The 19,032-nt window shown below is 44.8% G+C and overlaps 2 protein-coding genes across 2 annotated transcripts in view; both read left to right on the top strand.

The window, feature by feature from the left end:
• Window positions 1-7,892: 7,892 nt before the first annotated feature.
• Window positions 7,893-11,113, top strand: LOC106589927 (probable vesicular acetylcholine transporter-A). The gene has a single exon (XM_014180378.2). The coding sequence runs from the start codon at window positions 8,674-8,676 to the stop codon at window positions 10,264-10,266; it is 1,593 nt and encodes a 530-aa protein (XP_014035853.1). The 5' UTR covers window positions 7,893-8,673; the 3' UTR covers window positions 10,267-11,113.
• A 1,741-nt stretch (window positions 11,114-12,854) lies between these two features.
• The window catches only part of LOC106589926 (choline O-acetyltransferase), a 30,594-nt gene continuing 24,416 nt past the window's right edge, over window positions 12,855-19,032 (top strand). Inside the window, exons 1-3 of the mRNA XM_014180375.2 lie at window positions 12,855-13,136; window positions 13,481-13,598; window positions 15,432-15,623. Coding sequence (XP_014035850.1) covers window positions 13,551-13,598; window positions 15,432-15,623 — 240 coding nt within the window. The 5' untranslated portion in view covers window positions 12,855-13,136; window positions 13,481-13,550. The remainder of the gene's footprint in view (window positions 13,137-13,480; window positions 13,599-15,431; window positions 15,624-19,032) is intronic.

Below are 19,032 nucleotides of genomic sequence, written 5' to 3'. Positions count from 1 at the left end.
TTCTCTAGGATGTTTCTCTAGGATGTGTCTCTAGGATGTTTCTCTAGGATGTTTCTCTAGGATGTGACTCTAGGATGTGTCTCCCGCAGGACCAAAGATGCTGCTTATCAACCGAGACCAAAGATCAACCTGAATCCACCTTTAAACATCCCGGTGTTCAGTTTCAACTGCGTTCACAGTGACAGGAGACGGATTGCTGAAAGTCTTTCAGTACAGTAGTGTTGTAGTAGGGCTGTGTCCCAAATGGCCCCCTAGTGCACTAACTAGTGAATGGTGAGTCAGGAATAGGCCTACAGGAGATGTACCATTTGAATTACGGCCTGATCCACACAGAGAGAACGGCCGTGTCCCGTACTGATGTTCTGAATAGTAAGCATTTTTGGGTATGCAAAATAATAAAGCTTTATAGTATGTGACATTTCGAATGTTTAGTATTCTCTAAAATGTCATACTAATTTTTTGGCTTTTAATCTAGTAGAATTCGCTGCACACTATTGAGGAAGACAATCATATTTGGAGACTCACGTGTGTCTGACAACAGCTGATTTTAATGGTTTGATTGAAATCCACCCTGTTTAGGCACCACTGCATTAACTCAGTATTGTACATCAGTTTATAATAGAACTAACTTTAAAACCTCTTAGGGCTAGGGGGCAGCGTTCGGAAGTTCGGATAAATGACGTACCCAAAGTAAACTGCCTGTTACTCAGGCCCAGAAGCTAGGATATGCATATAATTGGTAGCATTAGAATAGAAAACACTCTGAAATTTCTAAAACTGTTAAAATAATGTCTGTGAGTATAACAGAACTCATACTGCAGGCGAAAAACAGTATTGTACATCAGTTTATAATATAACTAACTTTGACATGAAATCATACAGCAATATATACAATAACAAAACCTGTGTTAAAGAAGTGACGACTACTCAATACCTTTTTTTAAGAAATACTTTTTTTTTTTTGCAGATTAAGGATGGAGTATAATCTGGATTAGGTCATATTTGCGTCACTAGGATTTTAGAGAGTCTCCTGCTCTAATTCATTAAACCACTCTCTCTCTCTCACACATACACACACAGACACACACACACACACACATACACAGACACACAAGACGCACACACACACACACACACACACACACACACACAGACACACAAGACGCACGCACGCACACAGACACACAAGACGCACGCACGCACACACACAGACACACACACACACACACACAGACACACACACACACACATACACACACACACACATGCACGCATGCACACGCAGAATCTCTAATTCTTTCACTCACTCACTCACTCTTTTCTTTTCTTCAGATAGAGAGAGAGAGAGGATGACAGTGGGGTCAAGTACACAGAGATGTTGCATCAAAGGACAGTATTCCAACCTATGCCAACACAGTCTGCATGTGTGCCAAAGGCTGTGGCATTATTGCTACGGGGCAGCAGGTAGCCTAGCGGTTAGAGAGAAGAGCTACCAACCTGAGTCTGACGGGAGACATCTAGCGGGAAGTGAGCCGGCAACTGTAGAGTTGCTGGTATCAAATCGTAGATGTCATTGCCTGCCGTTGTGTCCTTGAGCAAGGCACTTCACCCCCCACAACAACTGCTCCACGGCGCCCAGTGTGGCAGTTCCCTGCTCCAATCTCTCCAGCTTTTTCCCCGTTAAGAGACTGAAAAGATTTGGAATGGGTCCCCAGATCCTCAAAAAGTTCTACAGCTGCACCATCGAGAGGATCCTGACCGGTTGCATCACCGCCTGGTATGGCAACTGCTTGGCATCCGACCGTAAGGCGCTACAGAGGGTAGTGCGTACGGCCCAGTACATCACTGGGGCCGAGCTTCCTGCCATCCAGGACCTATATACTAGGCGTGTCAGAGAAGGGCCCAAAAAATGGTCAAAGACTCCAGTCACCCAAGTCGTAGACTGTTCTCTCTGCACGGCAAGCGGTACCAGAGTGCCACGTCTAGGTCCAAAAAGCTCCTTAACAGCTTCTACCCCAAAGCCAATAGACTGCTGAACAATTAATCAAATGGCCACCTGGACAATTTGCATTGACACCGCCCCTCTCCCCACATTTGTTTTTACACTGCTGTTACTCACTGTTTATTATCTATGCATAGTCACTTTACCCCTACCTACATGTACAAATTACCTCGACTAACCTGTACCCCTGCATATTGACTCGGTACTGGTACCCCCTGTATATAGCCTCGTTGTTGTCATTTTATCAATATTTTTATATTATAATATTTTTTTTATTTCGTTTATTTTGTAAATAACTCTATTTTCTTAAAAATGCATTGTTGGTTAAGGGCTTGTAAGTAAGCATTTCCCGGTAAATTCCACACCTGTTGTATTCGGCGCATTGTGACAAATAAAATTGGATTTGATATGTATGTGTGTCTTTCGGAGGGATTGGGATGAAGCTGAAGTCAAAGTTCAGTTGGACCTTGTGTACAATTGAGGAATAAAGTGATCCTAATCTTAATCCTACACCAGCCAGGCCACTGTCACTCAGTCATCACATCTCAGCCCTGAGAACACGTGTAACACAGGGGATTACCCTGACTGACTCAGTGTGTCCTCACTGGGGATTACCCTGACTGACTCAGTGTGTCCTCACTGGGGATTACCCTGACTGACTCAGTGTGTCCTCACTGGGGATTACCCTGACTGACTCAGTGTGTTCTCACAGGGGATTACCCTGACTGACTCAGTGTGTCCTCGTGTAACACTGGGGATTACCCTGACTGACTCAGTGTGTCCTCGTGTAACACTGGGGAATACCCTGACTGACTCAGTGTGTCCTCGTGTAACACTGGGGATTACCCTGACTGACTCAGTGTGTCCTCGTGTAACACTGGGGATTACCCTGACTGACTCAGTGTGTCCTCACAGGGGATTACCCTGACTGACTCAGTGTGTCCTCACAGGGGATTACCCTGACTGACTCAGTGTGTCCTCACTGGGGATTACCCTGACTGACTCAGTGTGTTCTCACAGGGGATTACCCTGACTGACTCAGTGTGTCCTCACTGGGGATTACCCTGACTGACTCAGTGTGTTCTCACAGGGGATTACCCTGACTGACTCAGTGTGTCCTCACAGGGGATTACCCTGACTGACTCAGTGTGTCCTCACAGGGGATTACCCTGACTGACTCAGTGTGTCCTCACTGGGGATTACCCTGACTGACTCAGTGTGTTCTCACAGGGGATTACCCTGACTGACTCAGTGTGTCCTCACTGGGGATTACCCTGACTGACTCAGTGTGTTCTCACAGGGGATTACCCTGACTGACTCAGTGTGTCCTCGTGTAACACTGGGGAATACCCTGACTGACTCAGTGTGTCCTCGTGTAACACTGGGGATTACCCTGACTGACTCAGTGTGTCCTCGTGTAACACTGGGGAATACCCTGACTGACTCAGTGTGTCCTCGTGTAACACTGGGGATTACCCTGACTGACTCAGTGTGTCCTCGTGTAACACTGGGGATTACCCTGACTGACTCAGTGTGTCCTCACAGGGGATTACCCTGACTGACTCAGTGTGTCCTCACAGGGGATTACCCTGACTGACTCAGTGTGTCCTCACTGGGGATTACCCTGACTGACTCAGTGTGTTCTCACAGGGGATTACCCTGACTGACTCAGTGTGTCCTCACTGGGGATTACCCTGACTGACTCAGTGTGTCCTCGTGTAACACTGGGGATTACCCTGACTGACTCAGTGTGTCCTCACAGGGGATTACCCTGACTGACTCAGTGTGTCCTCACAGGGGATTACCCTGACTGACTCAGTGTGTCCTCACTGGGGATTACCCTGACTGACTCAGTGTGTCCTCGTGTAACACTGGGGATTACCCTGACTGACTCAGTGTGTCCTCACAGGGGATTACCCTGACTGACTCAGTGTGTCCTCACAGGGGATTACCCTGACTGACTCAGTGTGTTCTCACAGGGGATTACCCTGACTGACTCAGTGTGTCCTCGTGTAACACGGGGGATTACCCTGACTGACTCAGTGTGTTCTCACAGGGGATTACCCTGACTGACTCAGTGTGTCCTCACTGGGGATTACCCTGACTGACTCAGTGTGTTCTCACAGGGGATTACCCTGACTGACTCAGTGTGTTCTCACAGGGGATTACCCTGACTGACTCAGTGTGTTCTCACTGGGGATTACCCTGACTGACTCAGTGTGTACTCGTGTAACACTGGGGATTACCCTGACTGACTCAGTGTGTCCTCACTGGGGATTACCCTGACTGACTCAGTGTGTCCTCGTGTAACACTGGGGATTACCCTGACTGACTCAGTGTGTCCTCGTGTAACACGGGGGATTACCCTGACTGACTCAGTGTGTTCTCACAGGGGATTACCCTGACTGACTCAGTGTGTCCTCACTGGGGATTACCCTGACTGACTCAGTGTGTCCTCACAGGGGATTACCCTGACTGACTCAGTGTGTCCTCACAGGGGATTACCCTGACTGACTCAGTGTGTCCTCACAGGGGATTACCCTGACTGACTCAGTGTGTCCTCACAGGGGATTACCCTGACTGACTCAGTGTGTCCTCACTGGGGATTACCCTGACTGACTCAGTGTGTCCTCACTGGGGATTACCCTGACTGACTCAGTGTGTCCTCACTGGGGATTACCCTGACTGACTCAGTGTGTCCTCACAGGGGATTACCCTGACTGACTCAGTGTGTCCTCGTGTAACACTGGGGATTACCCTGACTGACTCAGTGTGTCCTCGTGTAACACTGGGGAATACCCTGATTGACTCAGTGTGTCCTCACAGAATGCTCTCCCTCCAGGAGACGATAGTATAGCCTACAGTAGCAGCCTTTTCACAAATAAGGGTATTAGTGGCACCCTAGAAAAACATAATTTTTTCATTAACGGGAGTGGCTGGCTAGGGGACGTTGGCCGTGCACTTGCTAAATGAATAAGGAGGACAGTTTTCACATGTTCACATGTTCACTTTCCCTAAAATTCCCAGGTTTTCTAGAAATCTGGAATCCTCCAACCAGGATTTTTGGAAAAACTGCAAATTTGACGGAAAAATTATTTTTGTTTTTATGATTCATGGCCCAAATATTTATGTTAACAACAGTGAGTGGTTTTGAATGGATTAATCATAGTCATGTTAACACGATTACTGATAGCATGGTAATATCCTTGATTTTGCATCCTATCAATCAGGCCTGGGTACTATCACCACGTGTGTCGCGCCATCTAGTGGACACATGCGATAGGACAACGCCACATGCAAACTAGGAATAGTTGAGACTGCTATAATAGGGCTGTATGATTCCGGGGATTTTCAACAACAACAAAATTCCCCTTGTTTTCCAGAAATCCTGGTTGTTAGATTCCTGCAATCAGGACGGAAATACCATAAAATACCGAATTCTCCATCCAGGATTTCTAGAAAGTTTGGGAAAGTTACTGAAAAAAAGACGACTGTCAATAACAAATGCATTTATAAAGACCTCTAAAACATGTTTGATCAAAAGGGTTAATTGCGGAGCGTCTAACCCGCCGCCTGTTTGAAATATTGCCGGGTGCTGTCTACTCCGTTCTGGCGCTGAAACCCTAGTCCAATACCAGTGGCTGCACCATGACACATCGGGTACGAGTGCCAAAGAGTGTGCTACAATCACATCAAGGCCGACATCCTGTACATGAGACATAATACAACTCAACTGTAGTCTTTTTAGTGACCACTAGGTTGCACCATTGTCTTGTATATGGTCTAGTAACTAAGCACCTACTCCTGAAGCCTGCTCTCTTCAGGAACAGCCTACTTAGTTACAATACAATCTCAACGCTCTTATGGCAGAGAAAAATACTTGCTCGCTTTATGGGCGTGAATGACGTAACACCCGGGGATTTCCTGACTTGGCGTGGGATCATAAATGGTTTAACCTGAGAATTCTAACACTTCCGGAAACGTTTGAAATAACTGTCAGTTAGTGTAGGTTAAGTCATTTAATTCGGGTGCGTTTTAAATTATACTTGATATTAATCTGGAGAGAATTTGACGCTGTGTAGAGAAATATGCAACTGATTTGATTGATCATTTTACAGGGACAAATGCGTAGCCCGTCTGGCTGCGCACCGGAAGGGAGCTGTTCACTCCGCCGTGGTGCTGAAACGTTTGGGACGCCGCTCATCCGGGCGCCAAAGCCACTATCATCCCAGAGGAAGCACAAGATAAGTGGCATGGAGGGTAACGATGAGTTTTTATGAAATTACACTATACAAAGCCATTTCTCTGTAACTCAACCTGGTCTCAGAGCATGACATATTATTGTGTACGTAAATCCGTGACACTTCATTTGTACGATATGTTATGTTTCTTATGGTATGTATTAATTTGTGGATGTCCAGCACCCATTTCGTAGTACATGTTACAAATTTGGCAAAACATACAATATGTTACGAATTTGCAAAATGTATAATGGCTAGGGGCTTGGGGTTAAGGTTAGGGTTAAATTTAGGAGTTAGGTTAAATGATTAAGGTTAGGGTTAAATTTAGGAGTTAGGTTAAAGGATTAAGGTTAGGGTTAAGGTTAGGGTTATGGGAAGGGTTAGCTACAAGGGTTAAGGTTAGGGTTATGGGAAGGGTTAGCTACAAGGGTTAAGGTTAGGGTTATGGGAAGGGTTAGCTAACATGCTAAGTAGTTTAGTTGCAAAGTAGCTAAAAAGTAGTAGAAAAGTTGCTAATTAGCTAAAGTTGTCCATGATGAGATTTTAACTCCCAACCTTTGGGTTGCCAGATATTCTTATTCTACGCCTACCCATCCACCCTGAACAACCACACTCCTATTGTTTTTGCCTTAAGTAATCATCTGTCTTATGTAACCATAGCAAACATAATCATGTTAAATGGAAGTGTTTCGGATTTACATACAGAATAATACGAAATGCTCTGAAACCAGGTTGTGTAACTAGAAATCCTACATCTGCAACTACTTAACAAACTATCCAAACACAAGAAAGAATTGGTGAAGCTGCATATTATTCACACTGCATTCGGAAAGTATTCAGACCCCTTCCCATTTTCCACATTTTGTTACATTACAGCCTTATTTTAAATTGGATAATAAATCTGGTTTTTTCCTCATGAATCTACACACAATAACCCATAATGACAAAGTGAAAACAGTTTTTTAAATATATTTTTGCACATTTATTAAAAATAAAAAAACACAAATACCTTATTTACATAAGTTTTCACACCTGTATTTGGGGAGCTTCTCCCATTCTTCTCTGCAGATCCTCTCAAGCTCTGTCAGGTTGGATGGGGAGCGTCGCTGCACAGCTATTTTCAGGTCCCCCTCTATATTATATTATTACATTCATGTTTAATATGGCAATATTATATATTATTATATTATGATAATATAAGCAGGCAATAGGCTATGATTGCCTGTATGGGACATAAAGTATATACCCCGTCAGGTAGTAAATATTTTACATTAAAAATGGCTGCAAGTATCAATATTTAATTTGGATGTTTTAGGCTTTAATCTTTCTTGGAAAGATTGCTGAGACTGGATAAATGCATATTTTTTCAACAAAGCCAAATCCACAAACTAAGGATAGCCTTCTCGATTTTGAAATAACGACATTCATAAGCCTAATTAGACATATATGAGTTATTTTCCAGATACTCTATATTACCAGTTTATTAATCTATGGTGGTTAAGGAATTGTAAAGAAACAGTGACACATTCAATCGTCCATAATTAGGCTTACAATGTAGACCTATATACATCTGGAATGTTACAGAATATCCGTTTATGCACTTCAGGAAAGTCAAGGGTTAAGTAGTATACACTGCTGCGAGGGTTTTCCTGCGCTCGTGTATGGAGGAGTCGTGATGACGCTCACTAATGCAATTTTTCTGAATTAGCATAAAAGACGCAACTGGCAAAGGATCCACTTGGGGGCAAGTTGGTGATGCGTCACAGCCCTTGGTGAAATTGCGAGAGAGAGAGAGAGAGAGAGAGAGAGAGAGAGAGAGAGAGAGAGAGAGAGAGAGAGGGGAGAAGAAGAAAAGAAGAAGAAGAAGAAGAAATATATCGACAGACCTGGGAGTCAATGCGTAAGTACCAAATGGCAACGAAGCCATTCGTGATCTCAGAACGGAACACAAACGTGTTACAGGTGATCCAGTAGATGATGAGCACTGGAATCGGACATATAGGGTCCCAAAGTTCCATAAACAACTTCTAAAAACGTTTCCATAGAAACCTGACATGGAGTATTAGAGGTTGAAGTCTTTACACCGTGTAGAGAAAGAGCAAAACAAAGATTTCACCATTTCACTACTCCGGACCATGAATCAGCGCCGAATGTGAGCGCGACGGGGGATGAAACGAGACCAACCACCGATGAAGACCGCAGCCTTGCGCGCTGTCAGAAAATCACACGGAGGAAAGTTCCAAGTCTGTTGACCCTTTGTCTTTCGCACCGCGTAAGTGAACCAAGAAACAGCTACGTAAATGTTTCACGGATAGTATTATCTGTGGTGCTGAGATATCTATATAAGAGAGCAGAGCCGAGAGGAGAGGAGAAGAAAACAACACTGCCGTTTTGTATTGACAACAACAACAACAACAATAGCAGATCATCATGGATACAGGGGAGTCCTCCGGGCTGGCTAAATCAGCCGCTGTAAAACTGTCCGAGATGGGAGAAAAAACCAAACAGTTTGGCAACAAAATGAAAGCCCCCGATCACCAAAGACGGATTATTTTAGTCATTGTCTGCGTGGCTCTTCTTCTAGACAATATGCTCTATATGGTTATAGTCCCAATTATTCCCGATTACCTTGCTGATTTAGAGCTTGAACAAGCAGAACACGTCCACCTAGTTCTACACCAGAATTATTCAATCAACAGCACAATGAGCTCAGCCCAAGCTAAAAACAACAGGGACAATTTAGACGTACAAATAGGAGTACTTTTTGCATCGAAGGCTATCCTGCAGCTTTTGGTGAACCCGTTGTCAGGAACTTTCATAGATCGTGTTGGATACGACATCCCCCTCCTAATCGGACTAACAGTCATGTTCTTCTCTACGTGCATATTTGCTTTTGCTGAGAACTACGCGACGCTGTTTTTCGCCCGTAGTTTACAAGGTCTGGGCTCAGCATTCGCGGATACCTCAGGAATTGCCATGATAGCAGATAAATACACCGAAGAATCGGAGAGAAGTAAAGCTCTTGGTATCGCCCTGGCGTTCATCTCTTTTGGGAGCCTGGTAGCGCCTCCCTTCGGGGGTATCCTGTACGAGTTTGCAGGTAAAAGAGTACCGTTTATCGTTCTCGCCGTGGTTTGCCTTATAGACGGGATTCTGCTCTTGACAGTGATCAAGCCGTTCTCGAACAGGACTAGAGACAATATGCCCGTGGGCACCCCCATCTACAAACTCATGATTGACCCTTACATAGCTGTTGTGGCAGGTGCTCTGACAGTGTGTAACATTCCTCTGGCCTTTCTGGAGCCTACCATAGCCAACTGGATGGAGAGCACCATGCATTCATCTAAATGGGAAATGGGATTATGTTGGCTGCCTGCTTTCTTCCCACATGTTCTGGGTGTCTACATGACCGTGAAACTGGCTGCTAAGTACCCCAACCTGCAGTGGTTCTATGGGGCCTTGGGTATGGTCATTATCGGTGCCAGCTCGTGCACTATTCCAGCATGCAAAACATTCGGCCAGTTAATCGCCCCGTTGTGCGGCATATGTTTCGGCATCGCTCTCGTTGACACCGCCCTGTTGCCAACTCTTGCCTTTCTGGTCGACGTGCGTCACGTGTCCGTGTACGGCAGCGTCTACGCTTTAGCTGATATCTCCTATTCTGTCGCGTATGCCATGGGTCCTATTGTGGCGGGAAATATAGTGCACAACTATGGGTTTGTCCAACTCAATCTGGGCATGGGCCTCGTCAATGTCCTGTACGCACCGGCCCTTCTGCTGCTCCGCAACGTGTGCCAAATGAAACCATCCTACTCTGAGAGAGAGAACCTGTTGGTGAACGATGATGAGCCCGAGGGTCTGTTTGATACCATGCAAATGGAAGAGAGGAGAGGCAAGAAGAAAGGTTATAGTTCAGCAGGGGACTGCTTGCCTGTTGTGGTGGATGAGAATGGAGGGTTCGACCCGTTTAGAGCACAAACACACGCCTCTGTAGATGAATCCTCTGGTCCACAGTACAGTTAGAATATTCACACTACATCTAGAACACTGTAGCAATACTTAGAACGTCCCCGAATCCATTACGGAGAGTTCGAGAATTTGGACGCATTCCGTTCGGTTTTAAGTAGCTGCCAAAAAGAATGTGCTTAGACAGTCACTTCACTGTGTAATGTAGGGCTACTGGTGTACATTATACACATACCAAATCACCCAGTCATGATGGTGTGACCCGTTTCTAAAGGTGCTTTTATTTTGACTGTAATGTCATGGTCTGTCAACACGTCTTCTATGTATGTAATGTGTCTCTGGGCGTCTGATTTGAGTACTATTCGGAAAGGTCTAATACAATTCACTGTGTGCGCATAACTACTGCTGAGTATTGTAAAAAGGTAAATAGATAAATGTATGTAAAATGTTATATTGATATGATAAATACACGACCAAACTATCAACGCATCACAAAAATAACTATTTTTTTTGTTTTGTTTTGTCAACCTATGATTGCATTTAGAATTTCGTTGACATATTGAAAATCATTTTCATTTACATTTTTGTAATTGGGGTTTTTCTTTTCCATATCTAATTTCGAAACGTAATTGTGACATCTGTATTTTTTTTTACATTTAAGTTATGTTTTGTTTTCCTGAAAATGTAGTGTATTATATTGGAATGCGTTTTGTACATATGTGAATATTTACATAGTAAATGATTAAATCGTATGTGTGCCTATGCATATTTGAGCGTATGCGTGATGTATGCGTGTATTGTCAAAGCATAAGTATCCGTAATAGCTCAATAACAACTTCCTATATCCTGAGTAGATAGACATATGTTAATTTATCGACTATAGTTATAATAAATTGTATTTAAATATAAACGTGTTTTGTGTGTGTCATAATTATTTATAGTGAGATGATTAAACTATATTTTAATCAAACGAAAGCCATAATATTACCAAATAAACAAGTTGATATGAATCCTTATGTAAACTTGTAATCCCCGTGTTGAATAGAAGAGGAAAGAACCACTGGGCACAGAAGTCAGTTCAACGTCTAGTTTTGATTTACATTTGGTTGCCTTGTCAACTACTGTGAATTCAACGTGAAATCAACATCAAAGTTCACCGTGTCTTTGGATTGAAGGTTAAAAGTTGAGTAAAAAAAAAAAACGAAATTCCTTTACATTCAAGAGCTTTTTCAAATCCAGTCAGTTTTCCAAAGTTGATTCAACGTCATCACGTTGAATGTTCTTTGTTTTTTTACCTAATTGGGTACGTTGAAGATAATACACAATACTTTTATCCCGACGGATCCTGAAGTAATTGTATTAACAATTTAGTTACAGACATTAGTTAATAATCTCTGCTACAAACATTATTGGCACTATTATCTGTGAGTAATTTGGACTTTCGAGTAAACGCTTTGAAGTCAGAGATGTGTGAGAAAATGACAGTTACAGGGGTGGATTGTTATTTAACTCATTCAGTAACGAATAGTTTTGAAGTACGGGTATTGAATATGATATTTCAACCAACTAATCGTTTCACTGTGGATTTTTATTGATTACATCATTTTTTTAAAGTGCAATTACGCACGAGAGCCAGAGAGCGAGAGTGTGCGTGTGTTGTGGGTGTGTGAGTCAGTGAGAGGGAAGAAAGAGAGGGGGGGAAGAAAGAGAGAGGGGAGAAAGAGAGAGGGGAGAAAGAGAGAGGGGGAAGAAAGAGAGAGGGGGAAGAAAGAGAGAGGGGGAAGAAAGAGAGAGGGGGAAGAAAGAGAGAGGGGAGAAAGAGAGAGGGGGAAGAAAGAGAGAGGGGGAAGAAAGAGAGAGGGGGAAGAAAGAGAGAGGGGGAAGAAAGAGAGAGGGGGAAGAAAGAGAGAGGGGGGAGAAAGAGAGAGGGGAGAAAGAGAGAGGGGGAAGAAAGAGAGAGGGGAAGAAAGAGAGAGGGGAGAAAGAGAGGGGGAAGAAAGAGAGAGGGGAGAAAGAGAGAGGGGAGAAAGAGAGGGGGAGAAAGAGAGAGGGGAGAAAGAGAGAGGGGAGAAAGAGAGGGGGAGAAAGAGAGAGGGGAGAAAGAGAGAGGGGAGAAAGAGAGAGCAGCGAGAGTATGTGAATCACATTCTTATTATTGCAGATGATGTAGCTCATATATCCGTAATGTAAATGTTTACTTGGTTGTGCGTAAAGACATAGTGCAACAAGCTGGCGCTCAGCACTGTCCATTGTTCTGAAAGTTGACATTGTTGCTCTGTGAAAACTCCTCGCAGCAGACGCCCGCACGGAGAACGGTTCTAACAATATTGTTCACTCAACAACCAAGTATAGGTAGTCAAGTTATTCTTTGATTTTCAGCTCTCAAACTGGGAAAGCCACCTTATTTCCTAGATCCGACACACTCGATAAAGTCCTACGGGTTAACCCGGCTACTATTTGAAGATCATTTTCCTACTTTGTCAGAAATGGTCAGGGTGGGATGTAAGGCAAGCTGTCAAATAATATGTTCCACAAATAGATTCCGATGGGAGGAGTTTACTGCCTGCGGGTGTAAGTACCCACTGGGCACACACTGGTTGAATAAACGTTGTTTCCACGTCATTTCTTTCCACTTTCAATGAAATCACGTTGAACCAACGTGGAATAGACGTTGAATTGACGTCTGTGCCCAGTGGGTAGAGACACAACCCCACCTAGAGCATCTTTACTAAGCAAGTGCTCTCTAAAAGTCAAAGCCTTGCAATGGGTGTGATGTAGGCGTGGATATCTTGGAGACTGAGACAGAGTGGTGAACGAACATTCCTTCGCGTCAAAGGAGTTCCATAAACACGGAACCCGGAACACTGTCATCTCGTTGCAAACATTTTTGACCTCTTGAGGAGAGAAGGAAAGCATCCATTGCTCAGGTAAAGCGGAAATCGTTTTCCTTATCCTCATTATTCACAAATATGGCTAGTTCAGCAAGTTAACTGATACATGAAGTGCTGTGTTTGGATGACTTGGAAGGAGACAGCTCGTCGATTAATACTTGTGGAAAGATTGTGTTGGTGGTTATGTAGCCTGTGTTTATACAATAATGTATTATATTTAACAGAGATTCATATTGGCACTAAGGATTTTAGTTTTTAAATCTCACTGATAATTACAACTTCACAGTTACACAATCCTCATATTGCCTAATCAATTTCACCGTAATCCCAACCTTTTCTTTCTTTTGAATGATTTGGATGTACTGGCTTCGTACAAAAAGGTTGAACTTCAACAAACTCTTACGGGTTTTCAAATTACTTTCACCTGACTGATCCAGACTGGACCACAGCATGCCTATCCTGGAGAGAGAGCCGGCGAAAGGCCGCAGGGAAAGCTATGTAAGAAACGCTTTTGTTACATTCGATTTTGTTTCATACTGAGTGTAATGAAGGATTGTCCTTGGTATTTTACCATGAGTTATTTCTTAATATCCTATATCTCTGCCGGTATATTAAAATGTAGGCTTTATCTGCTTATACGGTCAGAGAAATATATGTTATTCAGGTAGTTGCAAAAGCAATAGCTTAATCGATATTCATTTATTGATTCAGAATCCAGCATGTAGAATCACGTTGCTTGCTTTAGTTCATTATTATCATACTGTTGCTGTTTTGTAACATTGTTGTTTGCGACTGGCAACATACCAGTGCTGAAAGGCTCTTCTAGGGAATTCGTTTTGTATAGTAATTGTATAGCCTACAAAATTATGTATTTATTGTTACAAATTTGGTTTGCTCTTCTTTGTTTAAAAAAAAATACATTTAGTGAGAAGGGATTTTCATAAGTAGATTACAGAACTAATGCACTGACTTTATCATTGGGAAAAGTATGAAGCGACAGCCGTGTAAATAAACCACTGTTAGTCTAACAGATACAGGCGCTGTCCGTGGTCCTGAAAATAGTATGGGTTTAAAACGCGAATATTTCTACTGTGTCCTTGTGCTGACCGCTAGGGGCAAAAAACGAGAGAATTGACAGGCTGGAAGTACTACACTTGTATTATCCCAAACGGAAACTATCAAAAAAGTGATGCAGAATAAAATTAGACTATTTCACACTACCTACCAAAAACAAAGAGTTGGAAGCCGTGATAGGCCTACAATGCATTCAACTTATTCCTTCATATTCTAAACCTATTACATGAAAAGGGACATTTATCCAGGCTATTTTGTAGGAAGATACCAACTAAAATCACCAAAGAAAATGCAGTCCCCGTGCATAATTGTAGCAACAGAGATACACATTCTGCGAATTGTGAGAAATCACGTGGTGAAGTAATCCGGGAAGTCCGAAAGGTACTCAACAATTAACTTTTCCGTTGCCGGAGCAGTTTAGCCTATGCTACCAGAAAGTACACAGAAACATTGGTTTAGGTTATGATGAATATGAACGAAGCATGTGCCCGTGGAGTAAAACTTCAGTTGCCCACTGGGGATCAATTAAGTAAACCTAAATTCAATTGAATTCAGAACGATACGATTCTAATGTATCTCCCTGAGAGTGGCCATTTTCTTGGAGCAAATTCAGAGTTATAATATTACCAACCTATGCGTTCAATCATACCTGTTTCACATTTGATGTAGGTAACCCACTCTCACAAGTTACATTGACCACAATGACAGACGGATTCCAACATATCGGACCAAACTAACAAATAATTAGTCACACTAACTCCGTAAACATTTCATTTGCATTTTATTCAATATAAAATAACCTTAGCTGTTTCGATCAAAGGCATAATTTTCGTTTCCCACAGGACGCTGTAAAATTCATTCTCGACATGGCTTCAAGCGGTTTGAATGAATAATTTACTCAGGTTCTAAGAATGCAAGCTTTAAAGATAAACGTCAGGAAGCAAATAAGAGCTGTAATGCTAAGGAATAAATGCTTACAGACAGGACAACAGCTTCCTTACACTGATGAACACATTTTGTCCTTTTGGGTGCAGCCTCAATGAGTCAATGTTTATCCCAACCATTACAATAACTGCCTGCCCTTTGGGGTATAGGCTTGGTTAATGTACAGTAACAAGCATTTTTGACACTTACTGATGGTGAAAAAAAAATGGCTTTATGAATAAATTGGATAGGTTGATTAATTGCTTGATAGATGAGAGAGAAGAGAGAGGAGAGAGAGGAGAGAGAGTGATTGATTGATCTCCACAACACTAGGACCTGCCCAAGGTGCCTGTTCCACCCCTGAAGCAGACCCTGGACATGTACCTGACCAGTATTAAACACCTGGTGAAGGAGGAACAGTACCGGAAGACGAAATCCATCGTGGAGAAGTTTGGGGAACCAGGTGGCACTGGAGAGCTGCTGCAGAAGAAGCTACTGGAGAAGAGGGACAACACACACAACTGGGTAAACTCCCTCCCTCGCTCAGACAATCGTGCATCCCAAATGGCATCCTATTGCCTAGATCGTGCACTACATTTAACCAGAGTCCATAAGGGGTCTGGTCAAAGCTAGTGTGCACTAAAGGGAATAGGGTGGTGTTTGGGAGGCAGACAACACCCTCTAGCAACTCTAAGCATTCAAATCCATGGATATTCTGTTAGCAGTATGGGAGTAATGAGCGATCTATTGTCTCTCCATGCTAGGTTTGTACTGTATTGAAAACAGAAGTCAGATCTGGTGTGGGGTGGGAATAGTCAGATCTGGTGTGGGGTGGGATGCACTTTACCCTTTTGCTCCCAGATGTGTAAAGCACGCAAAGGCAGTCTACCATCCTTCTAGTGTATACTTCAACTGTTACGTGGAGTGGAAAAGGGAACCCAATTGCAGACTCAGACGAGGAGACTGGGATGAAATAACCAAGGTATTTATTGAGACACAGGGGGAGATGGAGTGCAGGTCAGGGGAAGCTTGAGCAGGTTGCTGGAAACCAGGTGCGGAGGCTGAAGCGAGAGGGGTTGGCACAGGGTAAGCAGTTCCGGAGGGGAATCCAAGGGAGTAGCAGTGGGGAATCCAGGTCAGCAGGATGACGAGACGTGGGACTGGAGACGGGGACCAGAGTCAGAGCGGGCAGAACTGTAGCGGAGAGGAAAACAGTGTCAGGAAAGGAAAACAGGCACAACAGGATCTGAATAGTAACAACCGGCTAGGAACGTAGACTGACTGAGCAGAGGTTATGATCTGGCAGTGTGGAAGTAGCAGAGCTGAGTATTTGTAGAGGTCTTGATTATGGAACAGGTTGCAGCTGGTGGGGATCTGCTCTGACTCCAGCACACCTGTCTCCGCCCACAAAATCACACAGAGAGAGAGAGGAAGAGAGTGAGCAGTAGAGGGCGTTGCAGGAGCAGATGTGACAGTACCCCCCCCCCTTACTGGCACCCGAGCAGGCTTATCTGGGTGCGAGGTATTGAAATCCCGTAAGAGGGAGGGGTCCAGAATGTGACGGCAGGGCACCCAGCAGCGTCCCTCAGGCCCGTATCCCCCTCAGTCCACCAGGTACTGCCAGCCACGACCCCGACGGTGCACGTCCAGAAGCCGCCGGACGGTATAGACAGGATGGTCATCGATGAGCCGAGGGGGTGGAGGAGCTGTGCAGGAGGAGACAGGGGACTGGAGCACACAGGTTTAATCAGGGATACATGGAAGGTAGGATGGATCCTGAGAGAGGCTGGGAGTTTCAGGCGCACCACAGAGGGGTTAATGATACGGTAAATTTCAAAGGGACCAATGAATCGGGGGGGAAAGTATCTTCGATGCCACCTTCAATGGCAGGTCCTTCGATGAGAGCTATACCTTTTGACCTGGGGGTTAGACTGGAGCGGAGGCTCGGCCACGGTTGGCTTGGCACTGGGTCCTGTCGGAGGCAAGAAGGGCAGCCTGTGCCTTTCTCCAGGTATGGTGACAATGGCGCAGATGGTCCTGGACAGAGGGAACCGCAACCTCAACCTCTTGAGCAGGGAACAAGGGGGGTTGGTAACCCAGAGCACACTCGAAGGGTGACATACCTGATGAGGCGTTGGTGAGGGGTTTGTGGGCGTATTCAACCCAGGGTAGCTGAGCGCTCCAGGAGGAAGGGTTAGCAGAAGTCACGCAGCATAAGGCAGTCTCCATCTCTTGGTTGGCCCGTTCGGTCTGGCTGTTGGTCTGGGGGTGATATCCAGAAGACTGACATTGATTCCAAGAGCTGAACAGAAGCATCTCCATACCTGGGAGGTAAACTGGGGTCCCCTGTCGGAAACAATGTCAGTGGGAATGCCATGCAGACGAAACACATGGGATACTAACAGGTCCGCAGTCTCCCTGGAGGATGGGAGCTTGGAGAGGGGAATGAAGTGAGCCATTTTGGAAAACCTGTCAATAATGGTGAGGATGACGGAGTTACCGTTAGATGGGGGAAGGCCAGTGATGAAGTCCAGAGCTATGCATGACCAGGGGTGACTGGGTATGGGAAGAGGGCGGAGCAGACCGGAAGTGAGTTTAGTGGAGGTTTTGTTCCGGGCACAAACCGAACAGGCTGAGACAAACTCTAGGACATCTCTCTCCATGGTGGGCCACCAAAAGCACTGACGCAGCACTGACGCAGGAAGGCGAGGGTGACAGGTGAGGTGGGTAGAATGGCCCCACTGAAGAACAGAGCGAACACAATCTGGAACAAACAGAGCATTACTAGGACCCTTAGCCAGGTCAGGCTGGTTCTGCTGAGCCTGGCGGATACAGGACTCGATCTCCCAGGTGACGGCGGCAACCTTTCAGGTGGATGGCACAATGGCTTCTGTCTCGGTACCCGTGTTGTCGGTGGTGAACTGGTGAGAGAGGGCATCAGGCTTGGTATTCTTCGAACTGGGGCAAAAAGTGAGTGTGAAATTGAATCTACCGAAGAACAAGGCCCACCTGACTTGCCGGAAGTTCAGACGTTTAGCGGTCTGGATGTAGGACAGGTTTTTATGGTCAGTCCACACAATGAAGGGTGTTACAGGGCCCCCCAGCCAGTGACGCCATTCCTCCAGAGCCAGCTTAACTGCCAGGAGACCCTGGTTTCCAATGTCAAAATTCCTCTCTGCAAGTGAGAGCTTATGGGAAAAGAATACACATGGATGGACCTTCTGATCAGAGGGGGAATGTTGAGACAGAACAGCAACCTACCCAGGGGTCAGAGGCATCCACCTCCACGATGAACTGGAGTTCTGGTTCGGGCTGAGTAAGGATCGGAGCGGAGGTGAAGCGACGCTTGAGTTCCAGGAATGCTGCCTCTGTCTCAGGAGTCCAGTGGAACGGAGTGGAGGTGGTGGTGAGAGGTGCTGCCAGACGGCTGTAGTTGTGGGTTGAAACGTCTGTAAAAATGTGCAAACCCCAGGAAACGCTGTAGCTGCTTCAGGTTGGAGGGCGCAGGCCACTCTGTGACTGCCATGACCTTGGCGGGGTCCATGCGTAACTGTCCCTGTGCATTAATATAACCCAGGAAAGACCGTGGCAGCATGGAACTCACATTTTTCAGCTTTAACAAAAAGCTTATTCTCCAACAGCCGTTGAAGAACTTGGCGAACGTGTTGCTGGTGAGCCTCAGGGTCCTTGGAAAAAATCATGATGTCATCTAAATAGACAAAAACTAAACGTCCAATCACAACCCTCAGCACGTCATTGACTAGGTTATGGAAACCAGCAGGGGCGTTAGTAAGACCAAAACGCATGACTAAATTCTCAAAGTGACCCAGTTGTGTGTTGAATGCAGTCTTCCACTTGTCCCCCTCTCTTATGCGGACAAGATGGCAGGCATTCCGGAGGTCGAGTTTGGTAAACACCATGGCACATGGAGGGG

The sequence above is a fragment of the Salmo salar genome, chromosome ssa28 (assembly GCF_905237065.1).
Source record: "Salmo salar chromosome ssa28, Ssal_v3.1, whole genome shotgun sequence".
NCBI lineage: Eukaryota > Metazoa > Chordata > Actinopteri > Salmoniformes > Salmonidae > Salmo > Salmo salar.
Note: the sequence above shows the minus strand (reverse complement) of the source record. Positions and strands in the feature narration are given on the sequence as shown.

What these genes read in the sequence shown, in the direction of transcription:
- LOC106589927 (XM_014180378.2), top strand. Translation starts at nt 8,674, where the DNA reads ATGGATACAGGGGAGTCCTCCGGGCTGGCTAAATCAGCCGCTGTAAAA.